Below are 21,993 nucleotides of genomic sequence, written 5' to 3' on the forward strand. Positions count from 1 at the left end.
CTTCCCTTCTGCCTCTGCTCTGCCTAGTGGGTTTACAGAGCCTAGTGGCTTTTGGTTTCCAGCCCCAGTGTCTGTGTGGTCCGGTTGTGGGCCTCTCTGGAAGCTCCCCTATCCCCAGGGTTGCTTTGTCTGCTGTTTTCCATGAGCTTCCACCATTCACCGAGCTGAAAGAGAAATGGGCCCTGCCCAGGGCTGAGTGCAGAAAGGCACTCATGCATTCTCTGCAAGGTCATGTGTCTGACCTCCCAGATGTTTCCACTGGTGGTGGGGGAGGCTGGATCAGTGCAGGCTGTGGAGGTAGCTCATCTGGGTCTGTGTAGTTCACTACCTAAGAGAGGGCAATGCAGGCATTAAGAAGCCCCATTTCACAGATGAATGAACTGAGGCTCAGAGACCAGATCACAAGTGTAGTGAGTGGCTGAGCCAGAACTGAATCCAGGTGCTCCAGGGCCGATTTCAGAGCTTTCTACATCCTTGTGTGTGCTGTGTATGTGAATGTGTGAATGTGCATGCATGTCCACACAGATGACAGATGATGGAAATGGGTGTGAACCGCCCATGGTGGGACGTAGCCCCATGAACTCAAGAGAAACAAATGAAGCCTGTTGCTTCCCTCACCCTCCCTCAGTCCTGGCAGCTTCAGGTCCTTCTGTGGCATTTTTCTTACCTCGAACACTGCTGTTATCAGCTGCTTGCCCTTGGCCATGTTGCTCCACTTCTCTGGACCTTACTTTCCATGCACTGGCCTGAGCTTTCTCTAAAGCACTAGACAAGGGAACCTGGGCAAATTCAGGTCCCACACATGCTGGGCACCCATTATGCTGTAGCTGTTCCATACACTTCTGTTTCTCCATTTGCCAGAAAACTAATAAATAAGAACAAAGCAAAGGTTTCCCAGTAAGCTCTTTAAGGGTGTTGCAAGTTAGGATTTAATGACACCCCTTGGGTTTTAAATCCTACTGTCAGCATCTACTAAGGCATGTTGTTAAGGTCACATCTCGAATACTTTTCCAAGTCTAGAAAAGATCTTCTGAGATAACAAAATGGACCTAAAACCCACTGCACTTAAGCTGTATACCAGAGAAACCAAGTAGCCAAAACCCAGAGCTGGATATTTATCCCAAATCCTGCAACATGGGAACATACCTCAAGTGAAAGAAGGGGAAGGGAGTCAACTTCTAGTATGTACTGAATCCATCCTAGTGATGTATATGGTTTCCATACTTTATTTCGTTGAATTCTCAATTCAACCTGAGGAAGTAGATAGAAGGTTGACATGTACTACTACTTGGGCTGTGCACTGCACAACTTCAGAAATATCATCACACGTCAGATGATGGGTTGGGTTATTAACTCCTTATGTGATGAGGACCCTGAAAGCTCCAATGACTCGTCCAAGGTCCCCTGTCCAGAAAGTAGCAGAGCTGGGATGAGAAGGCCTCTTCTGACTCCTAGTCCAGCGACTTATCTAGGAACCCCTCTGTCTCCCAACACTTAGAGAACTAGGGTACTATTCAAAGTTACACAAGCAGAGTTCGAAACTACGATTACCTACTGGAATATTCTATGTGCTCTTCCTTGCTGATTAAGACACCACAACTTTTTGGGGCACCTGGGTGGCTCAGTCGGTTAAGCGTCTGCCTTCAGTTTGGGTCATGGTCCCAGGGTCCTGGGATTGAGCCCCGCAGAGGGCTCCCTGCTCAGCGGGAAGCCTGCTTCTCCCTCTTCCACTCCCCCTGCTTGTGTTCTCTCTCTTGCTGTGTCTCTGTCAAATAAATAAATAAAACCTTAAAAAAAAAAAAAAAGACACCACAACCTTTTTTTCCCCTTCTACTTTGTCTATTTCAGATGACATAGAAGATACTTCATAAATATCATTGTTGGTTATATGATTAACAGATTAAGGAACCAACTTGATCAAGTAAAAGCTGGTGGTGTCCCTTATTTATTTAGACGTCCACCTCTGGTACACCGTGCAGGGCCCATGGCACCCAGCAGACTGTTATAACAACATCCTCCTAACACTGGATCTCGAGAAGCTGTAGGAATTCCAGGGCGTATCATCCGAGGCTAAATGAAGGGTTCAAGATACTGATTGAGTGTTTTACACAGGGGTCATGTTTACGAACTGTTATTCTCTACAGGATGATAATTCTCAGTGGCCAGGTAAACTGCAGCTCTCTCTGACCCAAAGATATGCACAGCAAAACCCCCATCCCCGGGCGAGGAAGAGGAGAGACAAGGGATGTACCCTACATGACACCAATGTTTCCAAAGACCTAAAGAGAGATGACTCTCTTTTGGAGAAATCACAAACATGTTCTAAAGGATTTGTATAATCAAATGATGAATTGCTAATCTTGTTAGCTCACTACACTCATAAAACCCAACTTATTGTTAAAATAGATTAAAAAATATAGATGAACATTAAGCAGTGTCGGTCCTTAAGGAAGACTTAAAAGTTATTTTAAAATGAAAAGAATGCAAAATGTGTTAGCAACTTAATCCTCTGGCTAATAAAATAAGTTTATTTATATATACACGGTAGTTGAATTCTGTGGATAAGGAAAAATAAGTCATACATCCACATATATATATATAACATATGTATCTTTGATTACATATGTTATATATAATTTTACTTTACAAACAGATTTCTTTATATACGCACACACATTGCTATAGGAAATGCAATAGCTGACAGAAATATAAGGTTAAAAGGTCAGACAGCAGCTCGCTGGCAAATGAATCTCAGAGCAACATTTAACCTGCTTCCTTATGGGTTGAAGTGTCTTGAAAGAGAGACAACCACCAAACTCATGTTAAGTAGATCCATACAACATTGAGAACACACATTTTTGAAGGCCATCTTTTTTTGAAAGGAAACGTAGGAAGAAAGGAAAAAGTTATGATAAAAAGACCACAGTAACAACACAAACATATGAATCAACATTCAAGTCAATTCCCAATCTGACTATAAGTACATCTATATTCAAAATATACTATCAAACTAATTTTCTTTTAGAGAAAGAGTCAAAGCAGTTCTCTTCTCTCCCCACCACTATCTACTAGGAAAAAAAGTAAGAAGCAGCCATCTGTGGAAGCCCCTGGTGCGTCTTTGCGGGTCTGACCTCTCCTGAGTGTGGGCTGGGGAGGTGGCTGGCCCACCACCGGTGAAGGCAGCCGTGCAGGGGAGACTGGGAAATGAGCGCTGGGTGGCAAGCCCACCTGCGGACCCACGAGCAGGTCTGCAGTGCCAAGGAGGGTATAATGATGTCTTCTCCCAAGCGATCCACGTTGGCAATGTTGTTTTTGTAAGATCGCAGGAGGGTTTAGAAAATTACAGCTCCACGCTTCAAGGCCTTTTACATAAGCATGTTCCTCAAGGGGCACAATGCGATGCTTTTTGAGAAAACAAAGCTAAGCCCCAATAAACATTTGATCCTTGAAGAAGGGCAAGCATTCCCAAGCTCCAGGGTTAGGATCCACATCTAAACCATCTCCAGAGAAAGGCACGAGTTTGAAAGCTGATGTGGGTGTTGGAGAGGATGCAGGAATGTGCTTAAGCGGGGGCCTTTTTTGTCCATCAGGGCAAGGCAGTCCTGTTGTTTAGCACAGTGGAAGCTCTCTGTCATGTGATGTTGGGGGATGTGGCCTTGGGGTGCCTGACATCCTCCACAGACTCTTGAGGGCGGCGTGCTCTTGCCTGCTGTCCTGAACTCAGATGGAATTAGCCTTGACAGCCAGTGGTGCCACTGTGTGGGGGCAGGATACTCATCCACTGGAGTGATGAGATGTTCCCTTTTCCTGCCCTGTGCGCGAGTCTGCTGCTTCTCCCTAGGAGGCCCAGTTGCCTTCACTGGTGTGCATAAGGAGGGGGAGGAATTGGGGTCCCACTGAATCAAGAAGAGCTGGAACTTTAAGAAGCACTCAAAGGGCCATGCTCTTGACCATTTTAACATTTCACTTCCATAGGTCTGTCTCTTCCTTCACCTGTCTGGGGCTGTTGGGACCCCCAAATGCTCAAGGACAGTTATTAAGAGAAGTAATCAATGCAACTGCTTTGCTTAGAAATACCTTTATTTTTATAAAGCCACAGATCATTCTGTAAAGTTTTTTTTTTTTTTAAACCACACTTATAAAAAAGATGTTGACAATTCTTAGGAAAAAAAAGCTGAAAATGTTTCTTATTAAGTCAGGGTTACACAAAGATTATATTTATAATATATATTTGTGTATTTATAATTTAGAGACGAAAGGTAGGGAACAGCAAAGCGAGGGCTGCTGTGGTTAGATCTCCGATACTTGATCATTTCCCACAAACAGTGTTTCTTGGCAGAAGGGGTTGACGAGGACCATCCCAGTGTCTCTGTAGTCGCCGTTGGCTGGGGATCGGGGCTCCGAGAGCTGGTCCTGGGAGGAGAGAGGGAGGAGATAGTATGTACTCGGAGGGTTCAGGTGGTGGCCATTCATAAAGAAATACACATGAGGACATCCATTTCCACATGGGATTGGCTCCGTAAACATTTTCATCACCCTCACTGCCAGTGCTGAGGTGCAGAGCCCTCTCTGCTCTTCTTTCAGATTTTTATAGCAGCTTCTGGAAAAGATTTCCTGCTCCCTGAATGACTCCCAGCTCAGGTTGCCAGAGATGGCATTGCTCTCCGGGTAGAAGTCTGAGAGGGCTTGCCATGCGTGACACACAGCGCAGGGCTCACTGAGCTCGTGGGCAAAACTGGGTCTGTGTGGGCCCCAGACTCTCTTTCCTGCCTCTTTCTCACAGATCTCTGGGAGACCTGGCGGCTTTTCCTGCCTGCACTTTCACACCTTACACTTCTCACCTCTTTCCTCTCCTACCACCCACCTGTCTGAGCCTTCAGGGGCTCATTCCTCCTCTTCCTGAGCCCTCCCAGAGCCTGGTCAGAATTATTGCCCCATTTCTTGTATCACTAGATGTGCTGAGGTGAACAGATATGAATCTCTACGTGACAGTAGGTGGTAAGTGAAAAATTCAGTCTGTTTACACAGCCTCAGAAATGAAAAAGCCTAGAGACAGGCAATTCACTGATTAGGTCGTCTGAATGGTTTTGGCCTCAAGTAACAAGGACTGCAAACATTTGGTCCACTAAACGTCTGTACTCAGACTCAGGCCCAGGTATTACTTGAGGAAAAAAAAAAAAGTCATAGCTTGTTCCAATTCTAAAAAAAAACCTGATGTCTCAGAACCTATAGGCTACCAAAGACTCAGTAATATGCCAAGGTTGAACTGCTTTAAGCCAGACTTGCTTAGTTGTCTTCACTTGAAGAAGATACAATTAATTCTCTGAAGTTTATTTTAAGCAAAACATGTATAATTTTTGAGGAGTACATATTGCCTTATGGATAATAAGGAGAGAAAGGAAGAAAGGCCATTTGTTGGTGAAATGTCTTTTCAGAAGATAAAAATTTTCTTCAATGTCTGGAATCGATTGAGTGTCCATCTGAGAGTTGGACAGGGGGTCAGCCCTCTGAGTAAGGAAAACAGGGCATCCCCTTTCTCCACTGGGCTTTGGGTTGAGCTGTGGAGGGAAATTTTGGAGGCTGAGCTCTGGCATGTCATTTTATAGTTCTTACAAAGCAAGTGTTCACCAAGGGTGAACCATGTGGACACTTCCTGCAGTGTAAAAGAGAAAGTTACGCAGAAAATGACAGACAAGAAAAAAGAAAAAAAGAAGAGGAGGAGGAAGGGAAGGAAGAGGGCGGGAAAAAGTATGGAAAAATTTCCAGGCATGTTTTGGGCATCACACTTTTGCCGGTACAGCCTGGATTTGTGTCTTGCTGCTTTCATCAACCCAGAAGGGGAGCAGGGCACCAGAGAAACCTGCTTAGGCAAAGCACTTGGCAGCCACCAGAGTTGGCAGCTACAGGGCAGGTGGTGAGTGCAGCCCCAGGCTGTGGAGTGCAGGGCAGACATCCTGGGACCGCATGACCGCACTATGGGTGGTCCGTAGGGCCTGCGTGTGCCCAGAGAGTTGGAACAAATTGTAACATTACTCTAAATAAAGCACAATGAGGGCAGCAGACCTGCTGGGAGAGAAATAGTGATAAAACTCATTCTGAAGCCAAACTGACCTTCCTGCTGCTGGTTCTCCTGTAACCTCCTGACCTGGGATGGTGACTGCAGGGGGCAGCTCTACCAGAACCTCTGGCTTTTGTCCAATGGCAGCCCCAGTGCTTTGGGCTGGAATGACTAACTGGGATGCTGCATAAGCAGAGCCTTTTCTATAGTAAGCTCACAGACACTGTCCTTTGGCTTTGGTTTTTATTTACCAATTTGCAAAGAGAGTATGAGAAATTTAGAGTTCAGAGATTCACAAGCCACACTCAAAGCGTGGCCAGCCCCTTTGCCAACTTACTCATTTTTTCACTCACTAGAATAGTTCTCAGGAACACTTTTTTTAAAACATTTTTATTTTTTTTTCAAGATTTTTAAATTTATTTATTTGACAGAGAGAGAGACGGTAGGAGAGGGAACACAAGCAGGGGGAGTGGGAGAGGAAGAAGCAGGCTTCCCGCTGAGCAGGGAGCCCGATGCGGGGCTCGATCCCAGGACCCTGAGATCATGACCCAAGCCAAAGGCAGACGCTTAATGACTGAGCCGCCCAGGCACCCCAGAACATTTTTATTTTTTATTGAAGTGTAGTTGACATACAATATTATATTGGTTTCAGGTGTACAACATAGTCATTTGACAATTATGTACATTATGAAATGCTCACCACAATAAGTGTAGTTGCTAATTTTGCTATGCAAGATTTATACTGACCATACTAAAGGTCAATGCTTTCATGAAGCCTGTTGCTCTTTCAGTTCAACATTTTTATTGAGCATCCACTGTGTGTTAGGCTTTGGGCTGGGTGATGGGTCAACTGTGAATAAAACTTATGGTTCATTCATGTGATAAACATTTACCAAGTACCTACCATGTTCTGGGCACTGTTCTAGGTGCTAGGGATAGAGCAGTGAGCAGAACAAACTTCTGCCCTCAGGCAGCTTATATTCTAGTAGGAGAGACAGAGAACGGGCCAGTCAACAGAGAATGATGCAATATCAGGTGGTGAGAAGTGCTCTGAAGGAAAATAAAGCAGAAAAGAGGATAGAAAACCATGGGGTGGAGGGTGGGCTTCTATTCTGTATAGAGAAGTCAGGGAAAGCTTTCCTGAAGAGGCAGCACTGGAACAGAGACCCGAAAGAAGTGAGGGATGGAACCAGGAAAAGAGCATCTTACATAGGTGCGAGAACAATCTTGTGTTGTTGGAAGGACTGTGTTGAGGAAGAGCCAAAGGCCGGTGTGGCTCAAGTGTGTAGTCAATGGAAGGTCTGGCAGGAGGTGGCCAGGGAGGTGGGCAGGGGCCAGCCTATGAAGGGTCTGGTAAGAGGAATCCAGATTTTATTCAAAGTGTGAAGAGGAGCCATTTGACGGCTAGGAGCCATGGCAGACATGAAGCCCTTCCTTGAGAAGATCATCTGGGTACTGTGTGGAGGACACACTACCAGAGGCAAGACGGTAGCAGAGACCTTGTTTTCAGAAGTTACTGCAGCAATCCATGATTTGAGGGAGGCACCAGTGCAGGTGGTGAAAAATACCCCTCTGTAGGAAGAACCAAGAGCATCTACTGATAGACTGGATATGGAGTGTGAGAGGAAAAGGTGGCTGGCAGTGCCATCTATGTAATGAGAAACACCAGGGAACTTCTGGGTATTTGGGCGGGGAGGGGAAGTCAGCAGTTCAATCTTGGGCATATTGAATTTGAGTTGCCCACTAGACATGCATGGCAGTAGCTGGGTACATGAGTTGGGATGCAGGGGAAATGTCAAGGCCAGAGATGGAAATTGCAAGTCAATGGTGCAGAGATAGTATTTAAAGTCATGAAACTAAGGAGAGAGAGAAGAGAAGCAGTGGGAAGACTGAGCCCGGGCACTGCAGTGATTAGAGGCTGGCAAAAGAACGGGGAGTCAGTGATGGAGACTGAGAAGGAGCTGCTGAAAGGTGGGGGAGAGCCAGGACCGGATGGGGTGAAGACAGAGAAACTTTCTGAGGAGGAAATGACTGATGGTGCTGATGCTGCTGATAGATCGAGTAAGAGATATGCTTAGAACCGACCTCTGGGTTTCACAATGTGGAAGCAACTGGGTATTCTAGTTGGGGAGTGAAATATTAAACTAATACCAGGCCAGCAGCTATATCCTTACAACTCTGGTAAGTGCCATGATGGAAAAGCATAAAGCATAAGGAGCTGAGACCATATGATAGGAGAGCAGAACCCAGCCTGGCAGGTCAGGGAAGGCCTCTCTGAGGAAGTGACAGACTGGGCCTGAATGATGGGTGAAGGAGTGCTGGGCAGGGACAGAAGACATTCCAGCAGAAGGAACAGTCCTGCACAGCCCTAGAATGGGATGTAACTTGGTGTCATAAAGATATGAAAAGAAATCCAGTGTGGCTGGAGCTCAGCAGATGAGACGGAGAGTGGCACGACATGAGTCTGGACAGTTGGGCCAGGCCCACCTCACAGGCCCTGCAGAATACTGTGAACTTAAGAGCATCAGGAAGCTACTGAAGGGTTCTGAGTCTGGGAATGATGTGATCACATTTATGTTTATAAAAGCCCACCCTGGCTGCAGTGGGGGATGGATCCGCAGGGGAAGAAGGGACTGTCTCCAGAAGAACTCTTCTCAGCTCTCACTGATTTTACTCAGATGTCTGCCATCTTTCTCCTGGGCCATCTCGATTACATTCCAGCTAGCCTACTTATTTTGAATCTGTCTTCCTGCCTGTCCTTCCATCCATTCATTCATGCATTGAACCACCCTTCCTCTCCTTCCTATCCATTCACTAATCACATACAGAGTACCTTCACCAGGTCATCAGCACAATCTTTCTAAAACTAGGTCACACAAAGCTCAAAACTTTCAATGACCCTCCGCTGCCCAAGACTGAAGTATAAACTCCATTCAAGCCCACTCAGGCCCACTCCTAATCAATCTCCCTTTCCTGCTGTGCCCTGGCCTCTGCCTCACCTTCTGTGTGAGAGTGGAAGGAGCACCCGGTCTCCTACCGGCCTAGCTCTCTCACTGGCCAGATGGGTGTTTTGGGCAACACTTCCTGACCCAACGTATTCTGTTCTCCCATGATATGCTGTGTGCAGCCCACATTCCCACCTTTATTCAGGTTACCTCCTTTGCTGGAATACCTGTTAAAATCCATTTATCCTTCCTAACCCCCACTGCGAAGGCTTTCTTCTCGGTTTCTACAGCTCTCTGCAACTCTTCTTGTATCTCCCCTAGTTTGTTTGCTTTTGAATGATGCTTAGGGCTCATACCTCAACCACATCTTGGAATCTGGGCCCCCTGAGAGCAAGCTCTCATCTTCATAATCCCCAGAGACTGCCTGCCACAAAATGGGTTCTCAACGAATACTTATTGAATTGTTTCCAGCAACCCGGGGTCCCAAGAATGGTGCTTCCCGAACTTCAACATGCACAGAAAGCACCTGGGAATTCTTGCTAAAATACAGATTGATTCAGTAGGGCTGGGGTGCGGCCTGTAGTTTCCTGGGCACTGCTGCTACTGGTCTATGGACCATCCTTTGAGGAGCAAGACACTAAGAAGCAGGCAGAGGCTCCACGGCTTACTCTGGAGCCTGTGCTATTCCCTGTGGTGGGGCGGACCTTCCAGGGGCACCCCTTGGTTTGGGGCTCATTACCTCAGAGGTTTCAAGGGACTGGATCTCCCTTGGTAACTCCACAGCATGCTTGTTGAAGTAGTCCATGGTGATGGCATTGTTCCAGTAGCTCAGGTTGTTCTCTGGGTTGGCCGTCTTTTTCTTCCTCCTCAGACAGCACACTGTCAGCAAGACAGCTGTAGAGAGAGTCCAAGTCAGAGAGGGGAGGGAGACAAGCAAGGAGCCAGCATTGCTGAGTGACAGATGCAAGTCTCCAGGTGGGTCTGTGATGGTCATATATTCACCCACTTACCCCATTTGTTAATTTGTTTGTTGGTTCAACAATTATCTACATACATCGAATGCCAACTTTGGGCCAGGTTCCAGGAGAGAGAGAGAGTGAAAAAAAGACAAGGCTGTCTTGTGTCACAAACATCCCTCCGAGTTTGTGTATGGAGGGGCACAGAGGGGGGGTCACATGATCTATAATAAACAAAATGAATATAAGGTAAATTCAGATAGCAATAATTGTTCAAAGAAAATAAAATAGGGTGAAGTGAGAGAGACAATGGAGAGGAGTTGGGGAGAGAATGCTTTAGGGTGATCATGAAAGGCTTTCCTGAGGTGACCTTAATGTGCGACCCTGTCTGTCCAATCTCTGAGACTTACTCTGAGGGCTCCAGGGAGGGAATGAGTATATTTGGATGTTGCTAACGAACCAGGTGTGGGAACAGAGGGGCTTCGGCTTGCCAAGAGGGAAGGCTTCTGAGATTGGGGAGGTAAGGTGGCCTGTCCAGGCTCACATAGTGCAATGGGTGATCCTTTGACAAGGATGACAGTTGCCTTCTTGGGGAGAAGCCAGTAAATGAAGATTGGGCATCTCCCTGCCAGGCTTACCATCACCACAGCCTGTGGGGTGGCTGAAACTCCAGGCCAGGGGTGGGCAGGGCTGCACTCAACATCTTGGAGGTGCCAACCATCTGTGCTGGGGGGAGGGGACCCCAGATCCAGCAGTTCAGAGGCCAGCACCGTGATGGCAATGACTACCAGGGGGCAGCAGAGTGCCAGCTCTGCCCACAGCAGCCTGAGGATTTGGCCAGCATTGGGGGGTGGGGGTGGGGGGGCTTGAACATGCCAGGGTGTGGGGTATCTGCCAAAGCTGCCACCCATACAGGCTGAGACCTCAGGCCCACCCCTTCAGTCCCTGTGGGATGACACAGGAATTCTGTAGTTCTCTTCTCAGCTGCTGGCCTTGCTGGCATCTCAACCTGAAAAGGCTTCCAGGCAAAGGCAAGAGATTGGGCAAGTTTCTACTGATCCAATCTGCTTTGATCAGAAAGGCTTCTAATTTGCTCATTACTTTTCTAGGTACCCTTAAAAAAGTTTTAAAGATATAAAGGACATTTCTGAATGTTTGAGCTAAAAGAAATTTTAGACTGGCTGGTATAGACTTTCAAATTTTGAAAAATTTCCAAACTCAAGTTCTCCTTTTTTCTTCACTCCCTTCCTTCCAAAGAAGGAGGTGATTGAAGGATGAATGGGGGTGAGGAGGGGGAGATGCAGAACTCAGCCTGAAAATCTGCTAATTTAGGGCATCTCCTTATTTTACAGATGAGAAGACTGGTCCAAAGCATCCAGCTGACTTGCCACAGGTCACAGGTCTGTGAATGGCTGGGCTGGGGCAAGACTCCCCCCTTTCTGGCATCTTTATTCTTCATTGTCACTACCCTCCCATCCTGCTCCTGGAACTGGGGTGCTGAAATGGCCTGGGGGGATTCAACCTGGTGAAACAGAGGTCATAATGCTGCTCGCCTGCACTGGCACAAGCTGCAGAGTCTGGGTCCTCTGACCCCCAGCCCAGTGCCCCCTCAAGCCCACACTGCCCCTGGCTCCAGGGCCTGGGCCTGTTCGGGACATGGGACCAGGACCCTGCCTTGTGGGAAGGGCTGGCCCTGTTGCAGGATGGTCTGGGGGTTGGAACAGGGAACTCTGTTCCTAGCTTTCTCCCCTCAAATATTGTTAGTGCTCCAGGCCTGAATGTTTCTCTCCGGGAATTCCCAGTACCTCTCAAGTGCCCTTTCATTTACAATAGAAGCTGGCCTGGCCGTAGAAAGAGCTTGGGCGTGGAGTCCAAAAGGCCTGGGTTCAAGTCTGACTCTGCTGCGTGTTACATTAGGTAAGTCACTTCATCGCACTTGACTACTATGGACTCACAGGGCTGTCATGAGAGCTAGAGATCATGAATGCAAAATGCTGAGCACACTGCCTGATGCACAGTCAGTGCTTATTTAATGAGAGTTTTCTTCTTGTTCTTCCAGTACCCTCCACAAGAGAAAGAAAAACTGGGCTACATGACTACTGAGTGGCTCAAGGCCAAGGGACCACCTGTGATTTAGAACTTTCATTATTTTGGTGGCCTGACCTTACATCCAAGAAAAAGTACAATTCAGACTTATGGAGTCTCAATATATGCCCAGCACTGACCTAGGCACTTTCGGTCTGATTTAACCCACAAAATAGCTGTCTGAGGAATGTACTGTTACTCTTCTTCTTTGCAGAAGAGGCAAATGAAGCTCATGGAAGTTAACAGAATTGATCTTGATCACTCAGGTAATTAATGGAACTTGACCTGGGTCTTTGTGACCCTCAGGGTGATGCTTGTTGTCTTATATTGCCCTGAACCCTGCAGGGAACACATCTGAGGCATGGGGAAGCACTTTGTAAATGACACAACTCTGTGCAAACACAAGCCTATGCTGTCATCTGCCTCTTTTTTTTTTTTTTAAGAGAGAGGGAGGGAGAAAGAGAGTGAGCAGGGAGGGGGAGAGGGAGGAGAGAGAGAATCCCAAGTGGGCAGCACGCTCAGTGCAGAGCCCAATGCAGGGCTTGATCTCATGACCCCAAGATCGTGACCTGAGCCGAAATCAAGGGTCAGATGCTTAACCGACTGAGCCACCCAGGTGCCCCTGGCATCTGCCTCTTGAAGGCCCTGAGCTAACACACTGGATATTAGTCCTGTTTTTATAGGTGAGAAGACATTGGACCAATGGTTAAGTAATGTGCCCAAGCCCCACAAGTGGCCAGCAAGAGAGGTGCTGTGACACATTTGATTCCACGAGCCAAGCCTTTCTGTCATACCAGGCCTCTTCTCCAGTGATTTATGCAGGTTTAATGTTAAAAAAAAAAAGTTAGAAGACAGGTAGTTGTAACATATTTCAGTTTGGCTCCTTGATTTTGAAAATGAGAAAACTGAAATCCTGGAAGGGAGGATTGGTCCAGTGGTGCCAGCCTGAGGGACCAGCCCAGCCTGTGGACAATCACTTCCCTACTTTGGGGGTTGGGAAAGGAGGCTCAGGGAGGCCTCAGGATATGGAAGGAGGCCAGGCTGGACATGAGGCTATAGGCCTGGAGAAACCAGGTTTGGGGGCTATCTGGCTCCCCATCCTGGTGGGTGGGACTAGAAGGCTCCCAGCAGGGGGTGCTGGTTGGGAAGCACAGAGAAGAGCTGTGAGAGCATGGTACTCTGGTCCAGCTGAGGTGACAGTCCCTGGACAACCCTGCCTGGCTCTGAGCCTACTCCCCATCCCCGTTGCTTCAGTTAGTTCATAAGCCCCAAGGAGACATACTCCCTTCCACACTCCTGGTCACACTTCCTTCTCATTCCAATTTATTCTACTCTTTCATGGAAAGAGTAACTCTGACCCATGTTTTCTTATGTAATAACCACAAAGTCATTTTGGGCCTGTAAGAGATACATCTATCTAATGGCATTAACCACATGTCTGGAAGGAAGCCAGAATGCTCTGGGGCGTAGTGCGCATGGACCCTCACATATCTGGGGGCAGAAAGAGGTGCTACTCTGCTTCACCAGGCTCAACTTAGATTGGTGATGAAAAACATCTGCAGCTGGCCTGGTTACTGTTCTCATCATCCATAAAGCCTTTCATCTTTTTCAGGGAGGCAGGGTGAAGACATTCCTGAGAATGGATGTGGTATGCGCAGGAGAGGCCAGGGAGCTTGGCAGAGCCACAAAACTGACCTCCTGATGAAAGCCCAGTGCACTGACAGGGGTGGGCGAGGACCAATTCAGTGCCAGGCTCAGAGGTTCTAACAGGAGGTGGTGGGCTCTTTGCATCCTGATGGTGGCAGCAGAGACCAGCTCAAGAGCCACGTGGTTCCTCTGCCCCAGCCAAATGTGGCCTGGATCCGATCAGTTTAGGTTTTCAGCACATCTGAGCCCCTGTGTGGCTGTCTCTGGCATGGCTCAGGAGACAAAGCATTTCTCAGTCCTAGCACATATATCCTTCCGGCCATTGGGTGGGGCTCAAGATCTGGAAGGGTTGGTGGAACTGATGACAGCCCTTCTTGGGCAGGCCTGAGATTTGCTATGATCACCCCTTGCTTCCAACAGAAGCAGGGGATTCAACCATCTGCCTAGCAAGCCTGGCCACCTGAAGTCTGGTTTCTGGTAGATGGAGGAAAGCAGGGACAAGGTCAGGGCTGGTCTGAAAAGCCAGATGTGAGGAAATCTATGCATGCACTTTGCTACTAACCCAGACTGCCTGAAATATATGGCAAACTGGCAAAGAAGACCCTTCTTGGAGGGCAGTAGAGTGAGCTTTAGGATAAATGCAGCTGCTGGAAGAGGTCTGCTTGTCTGATGACTGGAGTGGGATTAGGCTATGAAAGCAGCCTGGATATTTACTCATCTGTGCTTTGAAAGAGCACAGTATTCTGAAGCTGGACAAGTATCCTATCTTGATGTTTCTTGCATCAGGACTTTCACAGAGCCCCCACAGGATGGTCCCACAGGAGTTGGGGCCATGACTCAGGATAGGGAGCTTTATGTGGGGGCAGCAAGGGCTAAGGCAGGGATCTTGGCAGGTGAGGGCTTAGGGGAGCCTCCCATGTGGACAGTGGGAATGCAAGACAGATGCTGAAGGACATGGAGTCTGTGGTTCCAAGGTGCTGCAAGAGTCCACTTTGAACAAAGGGTTCATAGCTTCCTTTACAAAGTAGTACGTCCTATCCCAGTACCTGAAGGCTCCTTTCAGAGTGCCGGGAGCCTTCTCTAGGTGCAGTTCCAGGCCGTGTCCTTGTTTCTGTCTTGGCTGACATTATTATGCATGGTTTAGGCAGCCCATGGGTTTTCTGGCTTTGCAGTAAGATCTAATTTCAAACTCACACATGGCAAAAAGGGCTGTAGAAGTCTTTTTACAACCGTAAAACACAGGTGGGTGTGGCCTGTGGGGTGAAAGCTAGATCTACTCTGTGCTGTCCAGCTCAGGCAAAGAGAAAGGCCCAGGTGGGGAGAGGGCTCTGGGAGCTGTGGGAGGCAGCCACATTGTATATCTCGATTCCCTAGTGCTTGGCATGCACTTGGGAAATATTGTGTTGAATCAGACAGATTCTACCACCGGATCTGAGCTGACTTATGTGATTGGGACCCTGGGCAAGTCAATTCACCTGGTGACTTAGTCTCTGCCTATAAGGTATGTTCCTTGCATAGTGTGTTTATGTTTTTTATTCCTCTGGCTAGTCTGTTTTGAGGATGGATTGATTAAAAATAATGGGAACTCATTTTGTAAACTAAAGCTTCTAGAGACACATAAAGAATGGAAAATTAGAAAGCTGTCTCTAACGTGGTTACTTCTCAAATATGACCACTATTAATAATTTATTAGCTAATAGAGCTACATTTTCTCATTATCATTCTTCTGTTTTAGAAGTGGACAATCACAGTTTTAAGCATTCATGTGGGTTTCCATGAGAGACAATAAATGAAAAAAGCACTTAATGAATGAATAAAATACGCAACCTGCAAACATTTTCACTTTTCCTGAATTGGGTCCTTGAGCAGAAGGAGGCTGCCTACTTTTGACATGGAAAGTTGGCTTTGCTTGTCAACCAGAAAGAAACAAAAAGCTGGCAGAGGTGGCTTCTCCGAAAGAATCCAGAATCTAGATTTAAAAAGATCTTGTTGGTCATGGATCACTACATCAAAAACTAATAATGTATTGTATGGTGACTAACATAACATAATAAGATAAAATTAAATAAAAAAAAAGATCTTGCTGGTACAACGCCAAGTAGAAATTATGCTCTGTGAAAGGCATATACCTCCTACACTAATGTTCAAATGACCCATAGTATGAGGAAGAGCTGGGAGAGCTGGCTTAACAGCCTCCTCTGTGGAAAGTTTCTGGGGCCTCATTCCTCTTGAGATCAGGATGAGCTCATGGTGTGATGTGACAGCTAGTGCAACCAACAGAGCTGATACCCGTGTTGGCTTCCTGAGTGTGACTGAAGTGTCCAGAACAAAGGAACCACCATCTGCTCTCCTCTGCCATGGCTGGGCATGTGGAATGCTATGCTCCCTTCTGGGAGAGCAGCGATAAACTTGTGGTCATCCAGAGTGGCAGATGATGGGGAAGGGCCAGGGCAATGCGGCCGTATAAAGAGACTTGAAGGAATAGGGATGAGCAGCTTAGAAAAGGAAAAGCTGTCTTTGAGCACCATTTCAAATGTTTCAGGAGTTGGTAGATAGACTGGTTTTGTGTGGTTTCAGAGGGCTTAGGACCATAGAGTAGAAATTACAGAGACAAACGTCAGGCTTCCACGAAAGCTGGGTAACAACCTGAGGGAGTCAAAGGAGAATGGGCTGTCCAATGACTGAGGAGCACAGGGGGTTTCTCACCCCTGGAAGGATTCAGAAGGAGGCCAGATGATAACTGTGTAGGGGTGGGGGAAGCTAAAATTAGGATTTTTGGGACGTTATTAGAGAAACTCTAAGAATCTAGGATCAAGTACATGGGGAAGGATCTCTCAAATTCTCATTAAAGCAGTGACAGGCAGCAGCAAGGAGGTGCTGGTGGCCTGGTGCTGGTGGCCTGGGGAGAGCCCTTCTCCACCGGTACCAGTGGAAGCAATGATGAGGTCCACACTGCATCCAGCTCACACCATCCATGAACAAATAAAACTGGGGAGGAGAATAGCTAAATTCACATGTAACTCTCAGGCTCTCAATTTAGCTATAGGAACTGCTGCTTTTGCCAAGGCTAATAGAAATTCCTGCAAGATCAAAGCCCCCTCTCTTTTTTTGGAGAAAGAGAGAAAAAGCAGGAGAGAATAGATGAGGGAGGGGAGGAAAGACAGGCAGAAAGATGGATGTGAAGTGGGAGAGGAAGGTGAGGGCTCTGCTACTTGAAGGCTGTATGTTTAGAAGTGCCAATGTTCACCTACGGTGTCTTGGTGCCATGTCCTACAGCCATTAGCAGGCTGCCCTTGAGGGTGAGGGTGGCAGGGTGGTGTCATGACAAGAGCACTGGGCAGGAAGATGGTGACCTTCCATCCCAGGCCTATCTCTCACTTAACTTTGGGCTCCTGGGTGAGCCATGGCACCTCTCCAGCTTGGTGTTTCTGCACAATGCAGAGCTGGACTGGACTACTTGGAAGGTTCTCCCCCACTCCTGGGAGCTCTGTCTTTATGATGAGTGGGCATCTGAGCCATGGCCTGGCAGAGCTGAGGACTAGGGGTAGGGATAACCCATGATTCTTGTCCTGCCACCTGGTTTCCTATAATTCTGGAAAGTTTTGCAGCCTACTTGGTAGGGACTTCCCAGCTCTGGGGCAAAGGAACTCTGGGGACAGACAAGTGGATGTGATAAAGGGAGAGGAGGGAAAAAGGGAGGAGTGAGGGGAGGGTGAGGCACTTACAGCAGGAGGAGATGGGCACACTGATGGCCAGGATCACCCAGGCGATGTCCATCTTGCTCAGGCAGATGGTGGCTCTGTGCTGGGGTTTGTCCCCTTCGGCCACATGGGATATATTCCCTGCTGTTCCAGGCTTCCAGGTCCCGGCAGGGACTAGGCGGTTGAGGAAGTTTCCTGTGGCTGTGGACACCACTGTGGAGAAAGGACTGGGCACCCTGTTGGTCATGGTGGGGGTGGCTGTAGCCTCCTCCTTGGCTTGGGAAACAGTGCTTTCTGAGGCCCTGGTGGGGTGGGCTGGGGCCTGCGAGGTTGAGGATGTTCCCTGAGGAGTCCCCTTGGAAGGGGCTGAGACACTGGCATTGAAGGCAGCCTGGGTGGGCCCTACGGTGGCTGGGAAGACCCCAGAGCTGGTAGATGGAGGTCTGTTGACGTCAGGGGTGACAGTAATCCAGGAGTCACTGTGGCTGGGGCCATCCTGTGGGTTACTGTGGGGGCGCTGAGAAGGCACTGGGGCAGGTTGTGGACTGGCAGGGGCACCTGAGGCTACAGTGGTGTCCGGCTCCCCTCCTTCGCTGGTGAATGTGGAACCACCCCCCTGGGCTGCTCTGCTAAGGCCTGGCTTGTCCTCTGCAGGCACCAGGGGGGTGGTGGGTGGTGCCCACGAGGTCCTGCTGGGTGCCATGGCTGTGGCCACTGTCTGGGGCTGTGGCAAGGAAGAATAACCCCAGAGTGGGTTCCTGGGAGTGAGGGTGGAGGGGTCAGGTTCTACAGACCCTGTAAAGTTGCCTTTGTAGATCTGAAAGATTTTCCCCAGGGGCCGCTTCTGCCCCAGATGTGTGGAGCTCTGATTTCGTCCCCGCTGGCCTTCCTTCCTCCCAGAGTGGCCACTGGGTGCAGGCAAGACAGAGCGTGATGAATTGCTGGCCCCCTTTCGGGAAGAGCCCGGGGGCCTGGGAGGCCTGCGCGTGGTAGCCCGGGTGGGTGCTGTGGTGGGATGGCTGGTGGGTTCCGTTGGTTTTGTCAGCAGGATGGTGGGCGCAGCCTCCCCCTGGGGATGGCCCTCTGAGTGGGAGGATGTGGTTGCCATGGCAGCAGGAAGGGGCCCTGTGGTCAGGGGGCCTTCAGACTGTGGGGTGGTTGCTGTCGCCATGATGGTAGAGATGGTGTTTGTAGGAGGGTGTCCATCTGGATGGGGCGCTGTCATTGCCATGGGAGCTGCAGCCTGTGAGGAGGGTCCATCGGGCTGGGGGGTCAGTGAGACCACAGAAGTGGGGGCAGTTGCCACAGAAGAGTGTCTGGTAGAGCTGAGGGATGCTGTCACCATGGTGCCTGGGGTGGTGCCTGAGGGGAGGACCTGAAGAGATTCTCTGGGAGATGGTTCCTGGGTGGCAAATACCAGTGCTTCGGTCAGTGCCAAGATCAGGAGGAAGCCTTGAGAGGAAGACAGAGAGAAGAGATGAAATACCTGGGGAGTCGCTCAGAGCCTGGACCTTCCTTACCCATGAACCTATGGAGCTCTGGGAACAAAAGGAACATTGGGATCATTCTGGAGGTCCACACTGCCCCCCTGATGCCCAAGAGCAGCTTCTCAGAACAGGCCGGGCCGGGTGTGGGAAGGATTATGGCCTCTGAGTGCCTGCTGCCCCCTGCGGCCAGGGAGTGGTCAAGGTCAGGTTGGTCAAAGGCAGGCTGGCGGCTCTGTGTGAGCCAGCCTTAATCAAATGTGCAAGGCTTACGTGGGTAGAGCTGACCAACTCTTCTGCCCTTCCTGAATATTCCATTTATGGACTGGATAGAGGCACAAATGGTCAGACCTCTGTTTATTCAGTTCCATTCGCTGGACAAGTAAGGAGGGTCTCTATCCTCTCCTTGACACTGGAGGGCACAAAAATGAACAGGGCAGTCTCTGGCTCTGAGGGAGCTCACACAAGTGCACAAACAATCTTAAAACAAGGCAGAGACATCTCAGTGCTATAGGATAGTGATAGGCCGAAGGGGACAGGGGTCCAGAGGGTGACTAGATCTGGTGCACATATAGCACTTAGCAGAGAGCCTGGGAGAGAAGATGCACTCCATGAACGCCAGCTGGTATTATGGTTGTCATTAATGTTAACTGCTTTCCCTCTGGCGCTCATGTGGCTGAACTCTCTGTGGAAAATCACTGGTGATGCCCAGCCTTTTGAGTAGGAGGACCTCTTTTGAGCGGTATGCTTTTAGTTCATTGAGAAATGCACAAGGACAAAAACCTGCACGTTTAAAAATACTTCTAAATATATGTGGATTTATTAATCATAATAGCATGTGCCAAATTTTACAAATAACACATCTCGTATAAATGTGAGACATAGGATCTGTTCAGATTATAAACTGGAAAACTGGCCACCCCGGCGCAACACATGGCCTGGGAGGAACTGGTCTCCACTGCTGAGGAGTGGCCTGATCGACTTCTAAGGCCTGATTCTGACCTGTGAACTCCTCCTTTTTCTTATGTACTCCTTCCTGGTTACTCTCATGCCCTTCCTTCAGCTCTGCCAGCCACCCAGACAATGGCAGAGATCTGTCTCTATCTCGTAACTCTCTGGGAGCCTCCCTCCCCCACCAGATTCAAGCACTGAATGGCCAAAGCAGGGGTCCTGGCAGTGATTTCTACATATCTGGGATGGTCAGCGAAGTTGCTGACCGAGGAAGGCAGGGGCCCTGGTGAGGTTTCGAAACAAAGAAGGGGAGATCATCTCCTGGCCTGCCTTTGAAACAGGCCCAGGATCACCACTGAAGCCACCTCTGACTTAGGTGTGGGGTGGGGTCTGAGCGTGCACCAGCTCCCCTCGCCTTGCACTTCTAAATTAGCGGGTGGAGGGAGGCCAAGGGACAAGAGATTGAACAGATTGTATAGCACACGCGGTCTCTAGGTCCAACAATTTGCCCTAAGCCACCTATTTTTTTCCAAACTTTCTTTGGTGATCTAAACCATATATTAACAGTAAGCTCTGCTTATTCAAGTCAACCCTAAAAACTGTTTTCTGAGCACCTGCTCTGGCCCAGTCTTTCATGCTTGATTTAATCCTCACAACCACTCGACGGGGAAGGAAAGTGAGATCTCAGGTAGATTAACAAATGTGTTTAAAGTCCCACCATAGCTGCAGTATATGAAACCGAGCTGTATCTAAAATGCATGCTTTTCCCGATCAACCACCACCAATGATGCAGGAGGAGAAAGAGGACAGGAAGTTGCTGTGCCACGATGCTCTGACTGGTTCAGGGTTATTCCAACCCCTTCTCTTGCAGCTGAACACCACAGAGGCAATCTCTTCTTAGGGCTGGGAGTCTTGATCTCTGATGTTTTGAGGGACATTCTCTTATAAGCCTCTGTTTTGCTCATGAGTCCCTTGGTTCAGTATAAGTGTTAAAGACTGAATTGTGTGTCCCCCAAATTCATTTGTTGAAGCTCTAACTCCTAGCACCTCAGAATGTCACTGTATTTGGCAATAGGGCCTTTAAAGAGGTTATTAAGTTTAAATGAGGCCATTAGGGTGGTCCCTAATCTAATCTGACTAGTGTCTTTATAAGAAGAGGAGATGAAGACACATAGAGTGATACCAGAGATGCTTGCACACAGAGGAGAGGCCACAGGAGGACACGGTGAGAAGGTGTCCATCTTCAAGTCAAAGGGAGAGGTCTCATCAGAAACCAGTCCTGTTAGCAACTTGATCTTGGTCTTGTAGCCTCCAGAACTGTGGGGAAAATAAATTTCTGTTGTTTAAGCACCCCCAGCCTGTGGTACTTTGTTATGGCAGCCCGAGCTAAGACAGGTGTCTTACATTAGAGATCCCTCAGAAAAAGGAAAGGCAGAGTTGTGTGCAGGTAGTGTATTTCGCGAAGTGATCCGAGGGGACAACCATGGGGGTCTGAGATGAGTCAAATAGAGAACATCAATCCGAGGGCAGCTTATGAGTTGATCAGGACGAGCAACTCGTATTTGCTCGGGACCTCTGAGGGGCTGAGTAGACTGCACCTCAAACTGTCTATGTGAGAGAAGCACTCACTTACCCAGCAATTCCTGATGTGGGAAACAAAGGCAGAAGAAAAATTAAATTTCCTTACTCCTTACAGCCCACTGACAAGTCCTTGAAACAGGCAGTGACATTCCTCTAGGAACTCAGCTGCCTCGATGTTAATACTTTGCTAAGGGCAAGGGGCAATCTTAGCCTGCCCTCCCAGGATCCTGTAAGTCTTCTTTAACAGATAAAAATTCCTTTGGAAACTTCTGTTGTCTCTATCCCCCAAGATACAAGTTAGCAATCATCCTCCAAGCATATGGCCCACTGATATACATCTGAAGGGTCTCATGACTGAGTTTTTTCTAAACAGTAATAAATGACCTTTTCCTAACACTGGCTAGCCCCCTTAGGATCTTGGAAACCTTGCTTCCCAAATACCCTGGAGGCTTGTGCCGTCCCTAACCCCCTCTCAACTTGAAAGTATATAATCAGTCACCCATCACAACCCCAGTGCAGCTCTTCCTGCCCATGGATCCTGTCCCCGTGCTTTCATAAAATCACCTTTTGCTTCAAAGACGTCTC

General features: G+C 48.4%; 1 protein-coding gene across 10 annotated transcripts in view; it reads right to left on the reverse strand.

Annotated features, from left to right (window-relative positions):
* Window positions 1–2,505: 2,505 nt before the first annotated feature.
* The window catches only part of TMEM108 (transmembrane protein 108), a 387,164-nt gene continuing 367,676 nt past the window's right edge, over window positions 2,506–21,993 (reverse strand). For 7 of the 10 annotated variants that reach the window (XM_078071702.1, XM_078071700.1, XM_078071706.1 and 4 more), the window contains 3 exons: window positions 17,417–18,844; window positions 9,743–9,897; window positions 2,506–4,413 (listed from right to left, as the gene is read on the reverse strand). In XM_078071702.1, the coding sequence (XP_077927828.1) occupies window positions 4,291–4,413; window positions 9,743–9,897; window positions 17,417–18,844 (1,706 nt within the window). In that variant the 3' untranslated portion in view covers window positions 2,506–4,290. Of the gene's footprint in view, window positions 4,414–9,742; window positions 9,898–17,416; window positions 18,845–21,010; window positions 21,145–21,993 lie in introns of all 10 variants that reach the window. The other 3 variants (XM_078071694.1, XM_078071691.1, XM_078071698.1) reach the window with 1 other exon arrangement.

This window comes from Halichoerus grypus, chromosome 1 (assembly GCF_964656455.1).
Source record: "Halichoerus grypus chromosome 1, mHalGry1.hap1.1, whole genome shotgun sequence".
Taxonomy (NCBI): Eukaryota; Metazoa; Chordata; class Mammalia; order Carnivora; family Phocidae; genus Halichoerus; species Halichoerus grypus.